The sequence below is a fragment of the Lepus europaeus genome, chromosome 10, assembly GCF_033115175.1.
Source record: "Lepus europaeus isolate LE1 chromosome 10, mLepTim1.pri, whole genome shotgun sequence".
Taxonomy (NCBI): domain Eukaryota; kingdom Metazoa; phylum Chordata; class Mammalia; order Lagomorpha; family Leporidae; genus Lepus; species Lepus europaeus.
Genome location: NC_084836.1, coordinates 96,657,544 through 96,679,731, shown reverse-complemented (window position 1 = coordinate 96,679,731; position 22,188 = coordinate 96,657,544). Strand labels below are relative to the sequence as shown.

The following is a 22,188-nucleotide window of genomic DNA, read 5'->3' as shown; positions in this document are numbered from 1 at the left end:
TAGTCTATCAAAATTTATCAGACTGTATACTTAAAGTAGATGCATTTCATTAGATATAGTGAATTATTCATTTATTTTATTTGAGAGGCAGAGAGACAAGGAGAAACAGACACCTCCCATCTGCTGGTTCACTCCCCGAAGCTGGGAGCTGGGAATTCAATCCAGGGACCCAACAACTTGAGCCCTCACTTGCTACCTTCCAGGGTGCACATTAGCAGGAAGCTGGAATTGGGTGTGGAATCAGGACTTGAACCCAGGCAATTCCACATGGGACCTGCTGTGCCAAGAGCCTACCGTATGTATGGTAAGTTATACCTCAGTAAAGTTGATTCATGTACAACTGGAGTAGAGAAGAAACAATCTTGTAAAGAGTAATGGGACGTGGGCAGGGAGGGTGAGTGACATCTACCTAGAGATGGTGGGGGGATTCTCTGAGGAAGAGAGCATTTAAACTAAGACCTATGTGGGAAAAGGGCCCAAGGAGTAGACAGGGATGATGGGCAGGCTAAGGCAGGGGAAGGAATTCTCCAGGTAGGAGGAAGAGCAGATCTGAAGGCCCTGAGGCAGCAAAGACAAGGATTTGTGGAATCAGGAGTTGTTTGGCCTACTTAAGGTAACCAAATACCTTTGAAGAATGTGAGTAGCATGCCACTAGCCTATAAACATTAATGACTAATTGCAAAGGATCTTTATTCATTGGTGCAGGTCCCATGACGATCTCTGGATGACACTTCTAAGCCATTCACTGAAGTCAGTGTGTGAGGGTACTCATTTCACACTCTCATTAGTGGAGATGGAGGTTCCTGTGAATGTGAGTAGGGAGAGGGGAGCACGGTAGAGAAGCTTCTGCAGCAGCTCCCCTCCAAGCGAGCACAGCCCTTTCTTTGCAGCCTCTTTAGTGACTTGGAATTTGAGGATCCTTGAGAAATGAGCTGTGAACCCTTTTGGCAGGAAAGTTAAAATTCAGAGAATTAAGTCATTTACAGGGCAGGATAAGTGGCCTTGACAATGAGGCTTTGGTCTCTGTCATTGTTTTGATTAAGACTTTTTTTTTTTTTTTAAGATTTATTTATTTGAAAGGCAGAGTTACAGAGAGAGACAGAGGGAGGGAGGGAGGGAGATCTTCCGTCTACTGGTTCACTCCCCAAATGGCCTCAATAGCTGTGGCTAGGCCAGGCCGAAGCTGGGAGCCAGGAGCTTCTTCTGGGTCTCCCACGTGGGTACAGGGGTGCAAGCACGTGGGCCATCTTCCACTGCTTTCCCAGGTGCATTAGCAGGGAGCTGGATTGGAAGTGGAGCAGCCGGGACTTGAACCAGTGCCCATGTGGGATGCCAGTGTCCCAGGTGGCAGCTTTACCCGCTATGTCACAGTGCCAGCCCCTTGATTAAGACTCTTGCTTCCAAGAAACAAGATGGTGTATGCTAGATTAGGAAAAGGTAGGGGTGGAGTTACTTAAATTTATTTTAATATTGTGGGGTAACCTGTGTAAACCGAAGATCAGAATGTATCAAGCCCAGGAAAGGCTGGACGAGGGCAAGACCGCGAGAGCACACCTAGTGCTCCTTTTGCTGTGCGCGTCCATTCGTTCTTGGGTTTCCTGGAAGGGACAGCTCTCTCTGTTTCTTTGTAGCATCACACTTTGAGAACTGAGTCCATATTCCAAGGTGAGATTACGAGATACAAAGATGGCTGTTGGGGCCTCATCTGTAATGTGTTTGGGTAGGGGGTTTCTTGGAGAAGAAAGATTGTGAATTGGGTAAATATGCAGTATTGTCCAATACAAAGATGTTGGTATTTTAAGGGATCCAAAGTTGCTATCACTGCTGAAGTCATTCCTTACTTCGCTGTACATGTGGGCATGTGTGTGCCTACTGTGTGAGATGCCTGTGGGAGAGCTAAAGATTCCACTCCTATTCTAACGCCTCTCATCATTTAGTTGGGATTAGAAAACATGTATACCAAGCATTCTAAGTCAAGGAAGTATGATAAATTTCATTAAGAGTGACATATAAGGGCCAGCACTGTGGCATAGCAGGCTAAGCTACTGCCTGCAACACCAGCATCCAGAGTGAGTGCTGGTCCGAGTCCTGGCTGCTCCACCTCTGATCCAGCTCCCTGCTAATGTTCCTGGGGAAGCAGAAGATGGCCCAAGTCCTTGGGCCTCTGCCACCCATGTGGGAGACCCAGAAGAAGCTCCTGGCTTTGGGTTGGCCCAGTCTTGGCTATTGCAGTCATTTGCAGGTCCTTCTCTCTCTCTGTAACTCTGCCTTTCAGATAAGTAACATAAAATAAAATAAAGACAGTAAGTTTTTATCAGACAACAGATCTGCTGGGATCTTGATCTTGGACTTAAAAAAGAGTAACATTTCATGGGGTGCCTCTGTAGCACACCTCCCCACATAATAGCACAACGGCTACAGATCTTCCAGCAGAATGAACGAGGCTCCTGTGATGTGGGAAATAAGCCCACCTGAGACCCCCCTACTCATCAAAGGGTGGACTCAGAAGCACGAGGGAAGCGGAGAGCATGGTGTTTGTTGATACCAGCAGGTGGAAGCTGATTCTGCCCTCAGGAATTTAGCTGTCTTATCCTTACCACGTGGGGGCCCCTCTCCCCAGTATCTCATTGTTTGAGAAATTTTGGAGGTACAGTCTAAACCTGACATGGCACCTAAAGCAAGGGGAGGGGATGATGGGGGCTGGGGGTTGTTGGACAGGTAGGATGGGGAGGGAGAGGCTACGCTGTGGTTGCAGTAAAATCGTTTGTTCTGAGAAATTCCAAGAACTGATACAGGAGCATCCTGTGGTTACATAGTTGCAACAAGGGTGTGAGAACTTTATGGGAGCTTATCAGTTGATCTACTTTGGAGTTGTTCTACTTAGCTCCCCCACTCCCCACTGAGCCCCCTCTGCAGCCAGGGACCTGGCCCTGGCATCACAGCTGCACTAAGGCTAAGTTCTTGTGAAAATACACCATTAGGTTGCTTCTTTTCCTTTTTTTAAGATTTATTTTTATTTGAAAGAGGGAGAGACAGAGAAAGACAAATCTTCCATCTACCCGTTCACTCCCCAATGGCTGCAAGGGAATAGACCAAAGCCAGGAGCTTCTTCCAAGTTTCCCATATGGGTGCAGGGGCCCAAGCACTTGGGCCATCTTCCACTGCTTTCCCAGGCCATAGCAAAGAGCTGGATCAGAAGTGGAGCAGCCGGGACACAAACCAGCGGCCATATGGGATTCTGGTGCTGCAGCTGGAGGCTTAGCCCACTACACCACTTAGCCCTGGATTGCTTCTAACAGCAAGAAGACCAGAGCTCCGAGGAAGGCGCTGTGAGGCTACTTGAGCTCGTGTGCCTCAGTGGCCCTCACCCAGTCTCTGAAGCCGTGGCCCCAAAAGCACGGGGCCAGACTCTAGTCCCTGCCCTCGGGAGGAGCAGCCTGAGCTGGTGGTTTTGAGAGTGAGCAGCAGACATTCTCTCTGCACCAGAAGAGCCCACCACGCGCAGGGGGCTGTAGGAAGCCCCGGGAATGGTGGCACAGGCACAGAGCAGGCTGGGGCCTTTTGACAGAATCCTTGCTTTCAGCCGAGGGGGGCTGTGTTCGCTGTGCTTGTGTGAACTGTGGGCGGGGCTTCCCCTTGCCGCGGTTTCTCATCCTGGTTCCTGTCCCTGCAGCCGTGTTCTCAAGCAACCCATCTTGCAGAGCCGCTGGTCACTGCCTCCCCTGCATGATTTCGGGGAAGCAGCGTGTCATTCCCACACAGGAGACCGTGCAGCTGGCCAGCCGGTTCCCCGGAGCCATCGCCTTCACCCACTTCGGTAGTCACTTCTTTCCAGCAGCCGCACCCCAGCATCAGGCCTGTGTCAAGGGCTTGGACCAGTTTGCGGAGCGGAACATCAACAAATGCCCCTCCCCTGGCATCTCCACGTGGGGCAGCCTCTGCAGTTTCTTCCTCCTCATTTCTGTCACCTTGGGACTTCCACTGCTGTCAGAGCTCCTGGTGACTTGGGGGAAAAAAGTGATAAGTCATAAAAGATGACAAGGTTCGGTGGAAGGTGTGCCACTTGGGTTATACCATTGAAGTCGGGTTGGAATTTGGTAAACAGAAATACGATGGGAAGGGGTTTCCGAGACAAAGGATGCACCCAGGTTTCCGAGAGCAAGGCCTGTCTGGAGACTACGGGGTCTGTTTTGGGGACCATGCTGTGTGAACAGGTGGTAAGTGAGGAGCAGAAGGGTAAGGAGGCCCAATAGTGGCGAATTAGCATTCAAGGATTGCCACCATTTTTTTTTCCCCAAAGTTCTCCTTTTCCAACTATCTTTGGTGGCCAGTTACATACATACCAGTCTTTAATAAGATGAACCTTGAAGCAGTGGACCTGGAGAGACACTTGAGGCAGAGCCAACATATAAGAGACAATACAAATAAATGACCCATCAGAGCTTCTTGTCTGTGATGGCCATCAACACAGGTGCTATCAGCCACTTGAAATGTGACTTCTGGCCAGCGCCGCGGCTCACTAGGCTAATCCTCTGCCTGTGGCACTGGCACCCTGGGTTCTAGTCCTGGTTGGGGCACCGGATTCTGTCCCGGCTGCTCCCCTTCCAGTCCAGCTCTCTGCTGTGGCCCAGGAAGGCAGTGGAGGATGGCCCAAGTGTTTGGGCCCTGCACCCGCATGGGAGACCAGGAGGAAGCACCTGGCTCGGATCGGCATAGCTCCCACCATAGCGGCTATTTGGGGGGTGAACCAAGGCAAAGGAAGACCTTTCTCTCTGTCTCTCTCTCACTGTCTAACTCTGCCTGTCAAAAAAAAAAAAAAAAAAAAAAGAAATGTTACTGCTGCCTCAGGTACAAATGGTAATATTTTGAGTATTGGGTTAAATAGAATATATTAACTCTTTTCTTTTTAACAGTGTGGCTGTTAGAGAATTTTAGGCTGTACATGTGGTTTGTGTTACAGTTGTCTTGAACAGTGCTGGATTCCAGGAAAGGGTCAAAGGAGAGGAAAGAGTCAAGTTACAGCAACAGAAATGGCAGTGCCATTGAGAGAAATGAAGGAAATCTACTTTTGCTGATAGGTTTGTTTGGGAGTGAAAATGATACCAGTCATCAAGCTTTCAAAGTCTAAAGAACTGGATCTTCATTGCGTTTAATATAACAGAGTTGCTAGTGATTTTAAAGATTTACTTTTTTAGTTAATTGAAAGAGCAAAAAGAGAGAGGAAGAGAGATTTTTCCACCTGATGGTTCAGTCCCTAAATGGCTACAGCAGCCAGGGCTGAGACAGGCTGAAGCCAGGAGCTGGGAACTCCATCCTGGTCTCCCACCTGGGCAGAAGGGGCCAAGTACTTGAGCCACCATGTGCTACCCTCCCATGCATGTTAGCAGGAAGCCATATTGGAAGCGGAGCAACTGGGACTTGAATCAGCACTCTGATGTGGGTTGTAGATGTCACAAGGTCCGGCTTAACTTGCTCCACCAAGCCAGCTCCTAGCTAGCAATTTTATACCCACAGATGAATTTCTCAGAGTGTGTTTTGAGGGACAGGGAGTGCTATGAAATAAGGGGTTATTATAATTTATTTTTATAATTTATTATGTTAATATTTATATATAATAATTTATTATAATAACAGGTAAACCTGGGCATATTCTGTGGCTTTCTCAGCCCATTAGCAGATAATTGGATTGGAAGTGGAGACTAGAACTGGCACCCATAAGGGATGTTGGTATCACCACAAAATAAATTTGAAAGATTTCTTTAGTTATTTGAAAGACAGAGTTACAGAGGGAGAGAGAGAGAAAAATCTTCCAGATTCTGGTTCACCTCTAAATGGCTACAACGACCAGAGCTGGGCCAAGCCAAAGCTAGAAACCAGGAACTTCACCACGTGGGTGGCAGGGACCCAAGCACTTGGGCCATCTTCCACTGCTTTTCCCACACCATTGGTAGGGAGCTGGATTGGATGTGGAGCAGCTGGGTCTCGAACCAATGCTCATATGGGATGCTGGCACTGCAGGCAACGGCTTTGCCTGCTCTGCCAAAGCACCGGCCCTGAAGAGAATTTTTTTTTTTTTTTTTTTGACAGGCAGAGTGGACAGTGAGAGAGAGACAGAAAGATCTTCCTTTACCATTGGTTCACCCTCTAATGGCCGCTGTGGCCAGTGCGCTCCGGCTGGCACACTGCGCTGATCTGAAGCCAGGAGCCAGGTGCTTCTCCTGGTCTCCCATGCGGGTGCAGGGCCCAAGCACTTGGGCCATCCTCCACTGCCCTCCTGGGCCATAGCAGAGAGCTGGACTGGAAGAGGAGCAACCGGGACAGAATCTGGCGCCCCGACCGGGACTAGAACCCGGTGTACTGGCGCCACAGGCGGAGGATTAGAATATTGAGCTATGGCGCCGGCCTGGAAGAGAAATCTTAATCATGGGTTTACTTTACTTTGCTCTAAGACAACTCTTCAAGCTGTCTTTAAAATTTATTTATTTATTTTCATTTTATTTGAAAGGCTGAGACAGAGATCAATGGATCATCCATTTGCTGGTTTACTCCCCAAAGCTCACAATAGTCAGGGCTGGGTCAGTCTGAAACCATGAGCCTGGAACTTTATCTGGGTCTCCCACATGGGTATCCAAGTGGCCCAGGCACTTAAGCCATTGCCTGTTGCTTCCTGGGGATGGGGGTGGGGGGCGCATATTAGCAGAAAGCGGGGTTGGGAGTGGAGGAGCTTTGACTTGAACCAGGTACTCTGACATGGGATGTGGGTGTTCCAAGTGATAACAACTATTGTGCCAGACACTGCCCCCATTTCCATTTTATAAACATCCTGCCTACTTGTTAGCAGTATATTATATTGCATCACCTGTTATTTTAGGTAAACTGTAATGAAGCCCATAGACTGTCAGCAAGTTCACAAATACTCACACGCTAAAGAGAGTGCAGGCTAATGTACATATTGAGAAGTTTTCCAGTGTTGGGATTTCACCGAGTCTGTGACTTCTTTTGGTTCCAACAGGCAGAGAGGCGCTGACCTCAGGAGTCCAGACTCCTGTTTGTCAAGCCGTGTGCTTCTGGATGGATGAGTTGATGAGTTGCCTCTTCATCCAGTCTTGGTGGTGCTGGTGGTGGTGGGTGGGTGGGAGGATGAGATGTGAAAGTACTGGGAAAACTCAATACACTACCTGTACCTCAGGTGTTATGATGCTGGGGTTCATCTTGGTGGCCAAGAGATGATGATTCTTTGGTCTTTTTTTTTTTTAATTTATTTGAGAGAGTCAGAGGGGTTCTTTCGTTCTTCAGGATGGTTATAGAGATCAGACTTGGAAAGGTCGAGGAGGATGGCACGAGGGGGAGGTGAAAGGCTATCTTCGGCACTGTAACCTAGAAGCCTTGGTTCTTGGGGGATCCACCCGGGGGGTGGCTTCCTGAAGGAGCTGGAGCTTGTCTGGGGTGAGCATGGGTTTTCTGAGAAGCTCAACCTGGTTCATTCACCCTGCCACTGCGGGTCATCAGGAGAGGGAAGAAATAAGGGTTTTCACTCCAGGGACATTACAACGCCCCCGGGGAGACGCTTAGGAAATCATTAGCACGAGATAAGCCTACAGTTCAGCTGAACTTGAGGGAGTGGGTGTCTTGGGGGTGTGGTGCCAGGAGCCATCCCAGGCTTGGGCAGCCTCTGGTAGAAGGGAGGTTTGCAGGGGCCTGTGGTAGGTGTGAGGGCAGGGTCTGAGGGCTGGAAGTGACCATTTTTTCTCCTCCAAGAAGAAGGGGAGCTGATTAAAAACAGATAAATTAAAAAAAAAAATCCAGGCTCCGGGACGGCCGCGAAATCCACGTCGACCCCGTGCCCCACACAGGAAGGGGCTCCAGACTGGCCCTCAAAAGGCCGAGCCTCCCTCCCTGGCTCCCTCAGCCCCTCCGTCGCCCCGGGAGGGTGGCGACGGATTTCTACCCCGCCGCCTTCCGTTGCCATGGAGACCAGCCGAGGCCTTCCTGCCTTCTGGTCCCGGGAACGTCCCTCCAACGCGGCGCAGCGGCGGGGGCTCCGCTCAGACATGCTGGGGGGAGGGACCGGAGGCCTCGACGGCAGCCGCGGAGCCAGGCCGGGGGACAAAGGCTAAGGTCAGACGCGGTGCAAGCCCTTTCGTTTGCTAACGACCGGGATGGCGTTGCGGGGGCCCTGCCCGGCAGCAGGAGGGGGCGAAGAGGGAGAGGACGACCCGGAGCGTCGGAGTGGGACTCCGGGGCGCTCGGCGGAGACCGAGTCCCGGGAGAGTTCCGGGCCCCAGGGGCGCCGACCGCCCACCCGTGGAGGGGGGTGGGTGGGTAGGTAAAAGGGGGGCGCGGACCCTCCCCACCCCCGACACGCGTCCATTGGGCGGCGTCGCCATCACTCTCTTCTCGGCGACACCACCTTCTCCTCCTCCCCGAGCCCGGATCCTCCCCTCCTCCTCCATCCTCGGCCCCGCCCCGTCCTGCGAGCTTCTTATTGGACGGAGGCGAGGTCGATCCGCCTCGAGTCATGGAACCTATTGGCCGCGAGGTTTTCGGGCCGCCTCCAGCCTGCTGGGATTGGCTTGCTGCGCGTTGGCGCAACGGAAGAGGCGGCCAGCCGAGGGTGCGCCTCTGCTCCGGCTGGGCTGCCGCGGAGGAGGCGAGGAGGAGTGCGGCGCTGGGGGGCTGGCTCGGGCGGCAGCGAAGGCTGCTGCGGATGGGAGCGGGCCGGCTCGGCGCGCCCATGGAGCGCCACGGCAGGGCCGCCGACGCCTCCGCCTCGTCGGCTGGGGAGCCGGCGCCTGGGGGCCCCGAAGGGCGGCGGCGGGAGCCACTGCGGCGCCGGGCGAGCAGCGCGTCGGCGCCCGCGGTCGAGGCGGCGGCGGCGGAGGGCGTGAGGCGGGTCCGGCCCGGCTCCTACAGCGGCCCTGGCTCGGTGTCCCGCCAGCGCGTCGAAAGCCTGAGGAAGAAGCGGCCGCGTAAGTGCCCCGCGGGGCGCCCCCGGCTCGCCCTGCCCCCTTCGGGGCCGGGCCGCCGTTTTTCCCGCGCGCGGACAGTGCAGCCGCACGGTGGTCCCACGTTGGTGCGAGCTCTGGCGCTGGGCTAGAGGCCTTGGGGCCCCCAGACGCAGCGCCTCCGGGGCCCGGCGTCGCGCTTGCTGGAGCCCGGGCTCCATCCTTGCCCCTTCCCAGCTCCTTGGGCGTCTGTTCCCGAGGGTCACGTGATCTCATCCTCCGAAAGGCTGCTTTTGCCTCATTTCCACCGGCTCCCCTCCCCCCACGTCCTTTGAATCCTTACTGTCTGGCGTCCTTGGGTTCCCAAAGAGCTGCTCTCCCAGACGTTGTCTCCGCCTCCCCCACCCCCCACCCCCGGGCAATTTCGGGTTTGGCGGAGAACGGCTAATTAGCAGCCCCCTGAGTTTCTCCCGGCCTGAAACTGGGTTGTGCGTTTCGTGCCCCTCAGCTTTGGCGCTTTTGTTCCCACGAGAATTCAGGCCATCTCCCACCCGGAGAGCTGTTTGCCTTCCATGTACTTGCAGGTTTTCACGATGCGGGTCTGGGCATCATCAGGCCCCCCGCCCCCCCCCCCCCCCCCCCCCCCCCCGGCAGCAGCATCCAGGGAATCCGTTCCTCCCATTTTATTGTCAGATTTCTTTTTCTGTGCTGTACAGCTTGTCCCGCTCACATGTTTCAGTTCAGTATCAATTGTCCCGATGACGGGAGCTTCACCATGTGGAGGTGCTCGCCTGTGGTTAGACTTCCCCGTGATTGCGGAGCAGATGGACTTGCCGCTGGATGTCGGAGATCTTGATTGGATACTCTTGTACCCCGCTGCCCGACCAACCAGTTACTTTGCTTTGATCTTTTGTGATTTGATGATTCAGTGTAACTCTTCTATGAAAAGTTGGGAGTTTTCCACTCTTTGTCTTTTTCTGTCTTGCAAGAGATTTGGAGAACGCATTATAAACTTTGGCTGTTTGTGGAGTCAGTTACCTGGTTTTTGTCTTACTTGAGAAGCACCTGGTTCTTAATGTAAAACATTAGTTCCTTCATGGTTTTGTGGTATCCTGGTGGAGGTGGATGGAAGTTCCAGCTAGGGAGAGCCACAGCTGCAAGGACTCTTCAGGTATTGAGTTTTGGATGGTTACGCGGTCAGGCAGCTTCCTGGGAGCTTCAGTAGCTCGTTAGCCCTCGAAGCTCTGAGGCAGCTGATAGTACTGTATTTTGCTGATGAGAAAATTGTCAATGGCTGATGCGTGGTGGAATAGAAACTTAAACTCGGGAATTCTGGCGTCTTAGCTCCTGCGCCTCACCGCTGTGCTTTACTGAATTCTATTAGTTATTTCTTCATTGCTCTAAGACCACGCAGAAGCATGATCTTTTTGTGGTCAAGGCCTCCTTGAACTTGACGTCACAACTTCTGGTTACTGTGGAATTGTGCTTAAATGAAGCATAAAAATGACCGACAAGTTAAAAATGCAGATTCCCTGGTTTAGGTCTCTAGTTTTGGAATCAAAATCTGGAGAGGGCTCTGAGAAGCAGCTTTTTTTAGATTTACTTTTTAAAAAATTTTATTTGAAAGGCAGAGATCTTCCACCCACTGGTTCACTCTCCAAATGGCTGCAACAGCTGGGGCTAGACCAGGCTGCAGCCAGGAGTCTGGCAGAGCATCTTCGACGTCTCACACATAGGTGCAGGGGCCCAAGCACTTGGGCCATCTTCTGCTTTTCCCAGGTGGAGCAGCCTGGTCTTGAACCATTGCCCATATGGGATGTTGGCGTTGCAGGCAGAGGCTTAACATGCTGGGCCACACTGCCAGCCCCTAAGAAGCAGCATTTTATTTTTAAAAAAAGATTTATTATTTGAAAGTCATAGTTACACAGAGAAGGAAAGGCAGAGAAAGGTCTTCCATCCACTGGTTCACTCCCCAATTGGCTGCAATGGCTGGAGCTGTGCCGATCCACAGCCAGGAGCTTCTTCTGGGTCTCCCACGTGGGTGCAGAGGCCCAAGGACTTGGGCCATCTTCCACTGCTTTCCCAGGCCATAGCAGAGAGCTGGATCGGAAGTGGAGCAGCCAGGTCTCGAACTGGCACCCATATCGGATGCTGGCACTGCAGGCGACGGCTTTACCCACTATGCCACAGTGCCGGCCCTAGAAGCAGCATTTTGACAAAGTTCCTCATGCTCAGAGACAGGTGAATCAAAGACCACTCAAAGATGACACTGGTTAAGAAGGCTGTTTTAGGGGATATATTATTATTGAGGTGGTTTTGAAACTGCCTTCAAGGAAATAAGCAGATATTCCTGTTGCAGGGTTATTTTTTTTGGTTTGGTGTCTGATGTCTGTTGTGGTCCTCTTCATTGCTTTCTCTGATTGATAAATCATGAAAAGTCATCTCTCAGGTAAAAGACCTGCTAAAGAAATAGACCAAGTATTGATCTTGTGTTTGTTCTGAGCTCCAGGAGTGCATCTGTTAGAGGAGGAAACCACTGCCGAGCACCCCCCAAGAATGTGCTTTTAGTTTAACTTTGCAGGAATCAAATGAAGATTTAATCTCTTTGTATTTACAAGGGTACTTCAGAAAGATCATGGAAAATTAGAATTGAAAGATCAGTATTTTGGTGGGTAACAATTGAAATCTGGGGGTGGGCATTTAGCCTAGTGGCTAAGATACCCTTTTCTGGGCCAGTGTTCTGGTGTAACAGGTAAATTTGCCTCCGGCATCTCACATAGTCTTCGGTTAGAGTCCTGGATATTCCACTTCTGATCCAGCCCCCTGCTATTGGTCAGGGAAAGGCCCAAAGGGGGCCCAAGTGTTTGGCCTCTGCCACCCACGTGGGAGACCCAGGTGAAGCTCCGGGCTGTGGCCTGGACCGGCTCCAGTCACAGCTGTGTGGGGAGTGAATCTGCTGATGGAAGGTCCCCATCTTACCACCCTCTCTGACTTTCACACCATGACACTGGCCCCTCTCTTTAAGGTTTTGATGTGAGATTGTGCTAGTAGGGCTGGCTTGGGAAGCTTTCAATTATTTCCTGTGCCTTAGAAACTTGAAAATTTGCCTGAAAACCAACTGGGCTTGCAGAGTTGGTTGGTTTGGTGGCTGATCTGTGACCTCTTTTTAAAAACTTTTAGTACTTTTGACTTTCATGTTTCCTATCTCATGTTGCTATCCTTTTTGTATTTTTTTCGAGCTAATTCTGTTTAGTGTACATTTTAAACTTACTGTTAAAAGTTGTGTATATTATTGGGATGTGAATTATCTGGCTATATGCTCTTTCATCTTTGGATTTCTTTGTTAAGGAAACAACTTTTTTTGGGGGGGAGGGTTCAGATATAGTTAGTAGATTTTGTAGATCTTAATGGCTTTTTCAGAGCTTGGTTTGATCAGAGCTACTGTGGTCTTGCTCATGACACTGGTTTTCTATTAGAATTTTGCTTTCATTTTTAATTCCTTCCTGCTTATTTTGGGTCTTTTTACTTTCTTCAGCATTTCACTTTGTGTATGACATTCCCCCCCTCCCCCTTTTAAAGATTCATCAATTTTATTTGATAATGTTAGATGGAGAGTCAGAGAGAGAGAGATCTTTCATCCGCTGGTTCCCTCCCCAGATGGCCACAATGGCCGGAGATGCACTGATCTGGAGCCAGTAGCTTCTTCCAGGTCTCCCATGTGGGTGCAGAGGCCCAAGGACTTGGGCCATCTTCCATTGTTATCCCAGGCCATACCACAGAGCTGGATTGGAAGTGGAGCAGCCGGGACTTGAACCGGTGCCCATGCAGAATGCTGGCACTGCAAGGGTGCCTTTACCCTCCACAGCACCGGCCACCATTCCCTTGTTTTTGAATGCATAAACACTTAAGGCTAGAAGTTTCCTTTTGTGTACCACTTGGGTATATCCCAATGCTTTTGATATACGAGTATTGTGTTCTCATTGCCATTAATTTTAAAATTTGTTTTGGTTTCCTCTTCAATTTCAGTTGATAGAAATGTTTATAAATTTCCAGGTGGATATATTTGGTGGATTAATTTCTGATTTTTAGCTATTGTGATAAGTGAATGGTTTGTTTTTGTTCTTTGGAATTTGAAGTTTTAAAACTAGTACAGTTAATTTTTTTAAAAAGTTTGAGTATCTGAAAGGAAAATGTACTTTTTTTTGTTACAAAGTTTTGTGTTTAATGTATCCACCTTAATAGGTGTGCTTCTCAAATCCTCCATATCCCTTTATTTTATGTGTGTAAATGATCTGTCTGCACAGTTCCGAGATCTGTCATTCTCACACTGGTGATTTGTTTTTATTTACCTTTTTTTTTTTTTTAAGATTCATTTACTTATTTGAAAGTCACAGAGAAGGAGATGAAGAAGCAGAGAGAGATCAGTTGATCAGTCTTCCATCCACTGGTTCGCTACCCAAATGACCACAGTGGTCAGGGCTGGGCCAGTCCAGAGCCAGGATCCAGGCACTTCTTCTGGTCTCCCATGTGGGTGCAGGGGCCCAAAGACTTGGGCTGTCATCCACTGCTTTCCCAGTGCATTAGCAGGGAGCTGCATCAGAAGTGGAGCAGCTCTGGCTCAGTGCCCATATGTGATGCTGGTGCTGCAGGTGGCAGCTTTACCTGAATTGGCCCATTTATTTATATTACTTATTTTTTTATTAAGATTTTATTTTTATTTATTTGAAAGACAGTTACAGAGAGAGGCAGAGACAGAGAAAAGAGGTTTTCCATCTGCTGGTTCACTCCCCAGATGGCCGCAACAGCTGGAGCTGCGCCAGTCCGAAGCCAGGAGCTTCTTCCAGGTCTCCCACATGGGTGTAGAGGCCCAAGGACTCAGGCCATCTTCCACTGCTTTCCCAGGCCATAGTAGAGAGCTGAATCAGAAGAGGAGCAGCTGGGACTAGAACCAGTGCCCATGTGGGATGCCAGTGCTTCAGGCCAGGGCTTTAACCCACTGCACCACAGTGCTGGCCCCAATATTTATTTTTAAGATTTTTTTTTTAATCTGAAAGGCAGAGTTACAGAGAGGCAGAGAGAGAGAGAAAGTGAGTGTGTGAACGCTCTCCCATGCGGGTGCAGGGATCCAAGGTCTTGGGCCATAGCAGAGAGCTGGATTGGAAGTTGGGCAGCTGGGATTCGAACTTGTGCCCACATGGGATGCCGGCACTTGGGGGTGGCGGCTTTACTTGCTTTGCCACAGTGCAGGTCCAGCATTTATTTTATTTGAAAGGCAGAGTTTTTTTTTTTTTCCCCCTACAGGCAGAGTTAGACAATGAGAGAGAGAGAGAGAGAGAGAGACAGACAGACAGTGAGAGAGAGGGAGGGGGGGGAGGGTCTTCCTTCCATTGGTTTACCCCCCAAATGGCTGCTACGGCTGGCACTGCACCGATCCAAAGCCAGGAGCCAGGTGCTTCTCCTGGTCTCCCATGCGGGTGCAGGGCCCAAGCACTTGGGCCATCCTCCACTGCCTTCCCGGGCCACAGCAGAGAGCTGGACTGGAAGAGGAGCAACCAGGACAGAATCCGGAGCCCCAACCGGGACTAGAACCCAAGGTGCCGGCGCCACAGGTGGAGGATTAGCCTAGTGAACTGCGGTGCCGGCCTCTGAAAGGCAGAGTTACAGAGAGGCTAAGGCAGAGAGAGAGAGAGAGGTCTTCCATCTGCTGGTTCACTCCCCAAATGGCTGCAACGGCCCTAGCTGTGCCAATCTGAAGCTAGGACCTTTCTCAGTCTCCCACACGGGTTCAGGGTCCTGCTTTCCCAGGCCATAGCAGAGAGCTGGATCGGAAGTGGAACAACTGGAACTCGAACTGGCGCCTGTATGGGATGTCAGCACTGCCTGTGGTGGCTTTACCTGCTACTGGCCCCTCCTTTATTTACTTTTAAAAAGATTTATTTGAAAGGCAGAATGATGGAGAGAGGTAGAGAAAAATCTGCCATTTGCTGGTTCACTCCCCAAATGCCTGCAGTAGTCAAGGTTGGGGCAGGCAGAAGCCAGGAGACAGGAACTCTATCTGGATCTTCTGTGTGGATAACAGGATCCCAAATACTTAGGCCTTATGTTGCCTTCCAGGAGAGGAGCATTAGCAGGGAGCTGAATCGGAAGTATAGAGTAGCTGGGGACTCAAACCAGGCACTTAGATAAGGGATGTGGATGTGTCAAGCTGTGGCTGGTTGTGCCAGTACCTGCCCTTCCTTTGTTTTTAACATTTTTAAAAACATACGCTTAGGGGCTTTTGCCATGGCATAGCGGGTAAAGACACCGCCTGCAGTGCTGGCATCCCATATGGGTGCTGGTTCGAGCCCTGGCTGCTCCACTTCCAATCTAGCTCTCTGCTGTGGCCTGGAAAAGCAGTGGAAGATGGCCCAAGTGCTTGGGCCCCTGCATCCGTGTGGGAGAGCTGGAAGAAGCTCCTGGCTCCTGATTGGCCTGGCTCTGGCTGTTGTGGCCAACTGGGGAGTGAACCAGTGGATGGAAAATCTCTCTCTGTGTAACTCTTTCAAATAAATAAATCTTTTAAAAAAAATTGACCTCCTGACATATGAAGATACTTCAAAAATGCATGAAAAAATGAAATTGATAAGTCTATTTTGATGCAAAAAAATGAAATGATGTATATGAAGAATCTTAAATATGCCAGATATACAGTGCTTGAACTTGTTTATGCACTACTTTGCATCATTTTTTTCTCCCCCACTCCAGTTTTTTGATTTGAATTGTTTGGTCTGTAGTACTGTATTTGCTTCTGTTAACATTTGTTTGATACAGTTGGGTATAACTGTCCAGGTATTTATTTTGCTTGAACAAATTCAAATACATAAATTTGGCAAATCCGTTATATAAATGGTGCCGAGGCACTACCCACTGTTTTGACGAGTGAATGTGATTGTGAGTGTAGGGAGAAGAGTCGTGACTTATCCTCAGTAGACCACTGTTTGGAGGAACAGCTTTCATAATTTGAACATAGCTGCTTACAAATATACTGCTGGTCTTGAAACAAGGTCTCGTGGCTCTAAATGTAAATTGGCTACTCCAACATTTCCATCTCCAGTGCTTTAGATTTTAATACAAGTAATAATTTTGATTGAGTGGCTTTTTTTTTTTAAAGAGTTAGAGGTCTTTTTTTAATTCCAGAATTACATAATTTCAAATATCTTCCAAAATACAGTTTCCTAGATTGCTACAAAAGAAAGAATAGAGAGAGGTCTTCCATCTGCTGGTTCACTCCCCAGATGGCCGCAATGGCTGCAGCTGAGCGGGCCAGGAGCCAGGAGCCTCTTCCAGGTCTCTCACGTGGGTGCAGGGGCCCAAAGACTTCGGCCATCTGCCACTTTCCCATGCATATTAGCAGGGAACTGGATTGGAAGTGGAACAGCTGGGACTCAAACCAGTGCCCATGTGGGATACCGGTGCTGCAGGCTGGGGCTTTAACCCACTGTGCCATAGCACTGACCCCAAATGCCCTTTTCATCTTTTATTTTAAAGTAATTTTTTAAAATGTTTGCTTATTTTATTAAAAAAGCAGACATCTTCATCTGCTGGTTCAATCCAAATGTCTGCAACAGTGAGGGCTGGGCCTGACAGAGGCTGGAAAGCTGGGAACTCGGTCAAGGTCTCCCGTGTGGGTGGCAGGGAGCCAACCCCTTGAGCCATCACTTGCCCGCCTCTCAGGGTCTGCATTAGCAGGAAGCTGGAATTGGGAGCAGAGCCAGGACTCCGATCCCAACCCTGGGATGTGGAATGGGGGTGTCCCAGGCAGTATCTTAACCTCTGTGCCGAACACTGGCACCCACTTTTTCATTTTCAGGCATCTGGTTCCTCCTGCTCATGGATTCCCTCGCCTTAGCCTTTCCCCCTTGTTTGACCTGATCTGAGAAGACGAATCTGACCTATTTGTGACTGTGGTAGGCTTGCATTCATTCCTGTCATTTTTGTTTTGTATTTACTTTTCTTCCTTGCTTTTGAACTGGTTGATTTTTCTCTGGTTGCTTCAAAGCATTTTCCCCCCTTCGGGAATTATCTGTAGCTTTTTAGCACATTTTTAACAGTCACTCTCTGTTCTTACCTAGAATTAATTAGAATCTATCTTTTCTTTTTCCCACCAAGACAGAACTGCTGCTTGCTTTCACTTCCTCCTTCTTTCTTTCTCTTCCCTCTTCGACTTGAAATCATGTAAGTATTTTAGTTCCAGGTTGCTTGTTTTTCCGAAAGTCAGCATATACTGGTTCCTCTGCTCATGCATAAAAACGTTTCTTAAAGCTCTTGGGTATTTTTGAATTATGTTGGTGTGCATCTACTAACTTTCAGAGAAGGTCTTTGAGTAGTGAAAAATGAACCTTGTCATGTGAAATTTCCTTTGTGCTCCTCCTTGAAAGGGGGTCTGGCCAGATTTATGCTTTATAATCTTTTCCTTTAAACTTTGAAGCCAATGCTCCTTTGCCATGTAGCATTTGTTGCTGATGAAAAGTCTGATGTTTATCCTTACGTGATTTGTGTGTTTTTGTAAGAGATTGTTTCCTCAGAATTTTCTGAATTTCAGTAGGATGTCCACAGGTCTTCTCCTTCTCTACTAATGGATTTCGTTTAGAGTTTCAACCTGATGAGTCCTGTCTTCCCTCTCGCCTGGGAAATTTCTAGAGCTCGTAAATAGTAGATGCTGGACTTCATTCTGTATTTCTGCTTTTCCTTGTATTTGAAAGGCTTTTGGTAATTTCTTAGTTTTGTTTTCCATTTGTGTTCTTGTGCCTGTGCCCATCTTGCTATAATGGTATCTGTTGAGCTTTATTTTGGCAGTCCTTTTTCTCTTTCCCTTATAAAAGTGTTTTTTATCAATGTATAATTTATTTTTTAAAGATTTATTTAAGGCTGGCGCCGCGGCTCACTAGGCTAATCCTCCGCCTTGCGGCGCCGGCACACCAGGTTCTAGTCCCGGTCAGGGCACCGGATTCTGTCCCAGTTGCCCCTCTTCCAGGCCAGCTCTCTGCTGTGGCCAGGGAGTGCAGTGGAGGATGGCCCAAGTCCTTGGGCCCTGCACCCCATGGGAGACCAGGAGAAGCACTTGGCTCCTGGCTTCGGATCAGCGCGGTACGCCGGCCGCAGCGGCTATTGGAGGGTGAACCAACAGAAAAGGAAGACCTTTCTCTCTGTCTCTCTCACTGTCCACTCTGCCTGTCAAAAAAAAAAAATTTATAAAAAAAAGATTTATTTATTTGAGAGGTAGAGTTAGACAGTGAGAGGCAAAGACAGAAGGATCCTCCATCCATTGGTTCACTCCTCAAATGGCCAGAGCTGTGCCGATCCAAAGCCAGGAGCTTCTTCGGGTCTCCCGTGTGGGTGCAGGGGCCCAAGGATTTGGGCCATCTTTTGCTTTCCCAGGCCACAGCGGAGAGCTGGATTGGGAGAGGCGCAGCCGGGACTAGAACCGGCACCCACATGGGATGCCGGTGCCGCAGGCAGAGGATTAACCTAGTGTGCCACAGTGTCGGCCCCTCAATGTATAATGTACATAATACATAAATGTACTAGTTTTTAAAGCATACAATTCCATGATTTTTGATAGATAGGGAGAATACACCGGATATTCCTCCTCCCCAAAAGAATCAAGATTTGAGCTCCATTTCAAAATGTTTCCCTACCCTGTGTTGTTCATTCCCGCCCTGGCCTCAGCCTGTGATCTACATTCTCTCAGATAAGGAAATCGTTAGTTTGTATTTTGTAGAGTTTCATTAAATGGGATCATACAGCATGTAGCTCTTTGTGTAAGGCTTCTTTCACTCAGCTGAGTTTGGAGCTTCAGGCGTGTTAAGTGCATAGTTGTTTATCCTGTGGGTTTTGAAGAGTATTTCCCCCCTTAGGAAAATAAAATGGATGGATCTTCATTTAAATTTCACCAATTTTTAATAAACTCTGTGTGTTTAGTTGCAAATACTTTTTAAAAATGATTTATATACTTAAAAGGTAGAATGACAAAGAGCTCTTCCATCTGCTGGTTCACTCCCTATACGGCTGCAACAGTGAGGGCGGAGGCAGGCTGAAGCCAGGAGTCAGGAACTCCACCTGGTCAGCAGGGACCCAAATAAATACTTGGGCTATCCTCTTCTTCCTTTCTGGCATATTAGCAGGAAGCTAGATGGGAAATAGAGTATCTATGACTCAAACCAGCACTCCCATTGCAAGCAGTGGCTTAACCCACTGTGCCACAGAGCTGGCCCCTAGTTTCAAATAGTTATATCACATAAGTTAATTCTTATGAACACATTACAGTTTGCAGTCATTTTTAAAAACAGTGTTAGGAGAGGGAGGGGGATCTTCCATCTACTGTTTTACTCCCCAGATGGCTGGGCCAGGCTGAAGCCAGGGACGACTTCTAGGTCTCCCATGTGGGTGCAGGGGCCCAAACACTTGGGCCATTCTCTGCTGTTTTCCCAGGCACATTAGCAGAGAGCTGGATTGGAAGAGAAGCATTTGGGACCCAAACCCGTGCCCCATGGGATGCCGGCATTGAAGGCTGTGGCTTAACCCACAGTGCCAGCACCCCCCCCCCCCGCCCCGTTCCTTCTTAGTAACAGCAGCTACCTGAATGCCATCCTGATTCTGCTGCAGTACTTACACCCGGTGAAGAGTTTGCCTCTGTTAGGGTGCAAAAAGGGGGTTGCTGTCCAGTTGCATCAGATACACCCACACCGCCCCAGCGTGCTCCTGTTGCCTGGTGGCAGCCGTGCTTCCGGATCACGGCTGGAATACCGCCCTTGCTGTGTGCTCTCCTGCCTTCAGAACCACTCCCGAGTTTTTACCGCATTTCTCTTAAGGATCTAGAGTTACTGCCTCTGTCAGCCACGGTCAGCTGGCAGTATCACTTCTTTTTTTTTTCTTTAAAGATTTATTTATTTATTTGAAAGTCAGAGTTACACAGAGAAGGAGAGGCAGAGAGAGATGTCTTTATTTTGTTATTTATTTTTTAAAGATTTTTATTTGAGAGGTAGAGTTGCAGACAGTGAGAGGGAGAGACAGAGAGGAAGGTCTTCCTTCCGTTGGTTCACTCCCCAGATGGCCGCAACGGCCGGAGCTGCGCTGATCCAAAGCCAGGAGCCAGGTGCCTCTTCCCGGTCTCCCACATGGCTGCAGAGGCCCAAGGACCTGGGCCATCCTCCACTGCTTTCCCAGACCATAGCAGAGAGCTGGATTGGAAGAGGAGCAGCCGGGACTAGAACCGGCGCCCATATGGGATGCCAGCGACGCAGGCGGAGGATTAACCTGCGCCATGACTCCGGCCCGAGAGGTCGGTCTTCCATCCGCTGGTTCACTCCCCAGATGGCTGCAACGGCTGGAGCTATGCGGATCTGAAGCCAGGAGCCCGAAGCCTCCTGTGGTCTCCCAAGCACTTGGGTTGTCTTCTGCTTTCCCAGCCCATAGCAGAGAGCTGAATTGGAAGTGGAGCAGCCAGGTCTTGAACCAGCACCCATATGGGATGCCGGCACTGCAGGCGGTGGCTTTACTGCTATGCCACAGCACTGGCCCCAGTAATATCACTTCTTATTCCCTAGAATCGTTTGAGGAAAGAATAGTTCAATATGGCCGGCGCCGCGGTTCACTAGGCTAATCTTCCGCCTGCGGCGCCGACACACCGGGTTCTAGTCCCTGTTGGGGCGCCGGATTCTGTCCCGGTTGCTCCTCTTCCAGTCCAGCTCTCTGCTGTGTTCTGGGAAGGCAGTGGAGGATGGCCCAAGTGCTTGGGTCCTACACCCGCACTGGAGACCAGGAGAAGCACCTGGCTCCTGGCTTCGGATTGGCGCAGTGCACCGGCTGTAGCAGTCATTAGGGGAGTGAACCAATGGGAGGAAGACCTTTGTCTCTGTCTCTATCTCTGCCTGTCAAAAAAAAAAAAGTTCAATAAATCCCTATCTTCAGTAATTCTGCAGTTTAGGGAGGAGGTGAAGGCATGTATGTCTTTTTCAGTCCATCTTGGTCCAATCTGCTGAAGCCACTTATTTGGGGTGGGGCACACAAGATTTTTTGGGAACAGACATTAAACTCATCAAAACCTTTTCTTTTTAGTACATCTAGGTCTGTGCGTGTTTTAAATGCAACAGTAGGGTTTGTGTTTTTTGTTTTTGTTTTTTTTTTTTAATTTGAAAGGCAGAACAAGAAAGAGTTCTTCTATCAGTTGGTTCACTTCCCAGATGTCCATAACAGTTGGGGCTGGGCCTGGCTAAAGCTGTGCCCCAACTCCCACGTAAGAGCTTTTCAGAGAGAAATTGAGCCCTGGAGCTCATGTGTTCTGTGGGGTTTGGCATTCCTTCTCTCTAGTTGAGCTGCTAAACCAGAGCTCTGAAGTCTCCATGTTTCTCCTTTAAGCCGATGAGAAGGATGCGTATTTTTATTTCCAGTCTTTGTTTTTCAGCGTTGAGATTCACAAGTAGTTATTTAGTTATTTTAAGGTATCTGATAGTACAGTTTTGGGCTTATCTGTACAGGAACATTGGGTTGGTTCAATACTTTGATTTTTTTTTTTTTAATCTTTGTCCTAGTTTTTTTTTATGACATACTTCCAAATTGGACAGAATCATTTCTTTTCCCCCAAACCTTTTTGTTCATCCCTGGGAAACCACAGGGTATGACGTTTTTAAGTTGCTAATCTAGTATGTGTAAATTTAGCTTTCAGAAAAGAAGCTGTTCTGACTTTTCTCTTTCTTCTCCATACAGTCTTTCCATGGTTTGGCTTGGATATTGGTGGAACCCTGGTCAAGCTGGTTTATTTTGAACCCAAAGACATCACTGCTGAAGAAGAGGAGGAAGAAGTGGAAAGTCTTAAAAGCATTCGGAAGTACCTGACCTCCAATGTGGCGTATGGGTCCACGGGCATTCGGGACGTGCACCTGGAGCTGAAGGACCTGACTCTGTGCGGACGCAAAGGCAATCTGCACTTTATCCGCTTTCCCACTCATGACATGCCCGCCTTTATCCAAATGGGCAGAGATAAAAACTTCTCAAGTCTCCACACTGTCTTTTGTGCCACTGGAGGTGGAGCGTACAAATTTGAGCAGGATTTTCTCACAGTATGCATTTTTTTAGCTTATATACAATTTATGGTGATTTGGTGGTTAAAAATAATACCAACTGCAAGTGGTAGAATCCTTTCCATCTCTAATGGAACTTGACTTTTCTTGAGTCAGATGAAGGTTAAATATAGTGATAGGAGTTA

General features: G+C 49.1%; 1 protein-coding gene and 1 pseudogene across 1 annotated transcript; both read left to right on the top strand.

The window, feature by feature from the left end:
• Positions 1-793: 793 nt before the first annotated feature.
• LOC133768145 (esterase OVCA2-like) lies at positions 794-8,117 on the top strand (annotated as a pseudogene).
• Positions 8,118-8,159: 42 nt separating this feature from the next.
• Positions 8,160-22,161, top strand: LOC133768144 (pantothenate kinase 2, mitochondrial-like). The gene is made up of 3 exons (XM_062202520.1): positions 8,160-8,318; positions 8,429-8,969; positions 21,690-22,161. Exons 1-3 carry the CDS (start codon positions 8,160-8,162, stop codon positions 22,142-22,144), a joined length of 1,155 nt encoding a protein of 384 aa, XP_062058504.1. The 3' UTR covers positions 22,145-22,161.
• The last annotated feature ends 27 nt before the right edge of the window (positions 22,162-22,188 follow it).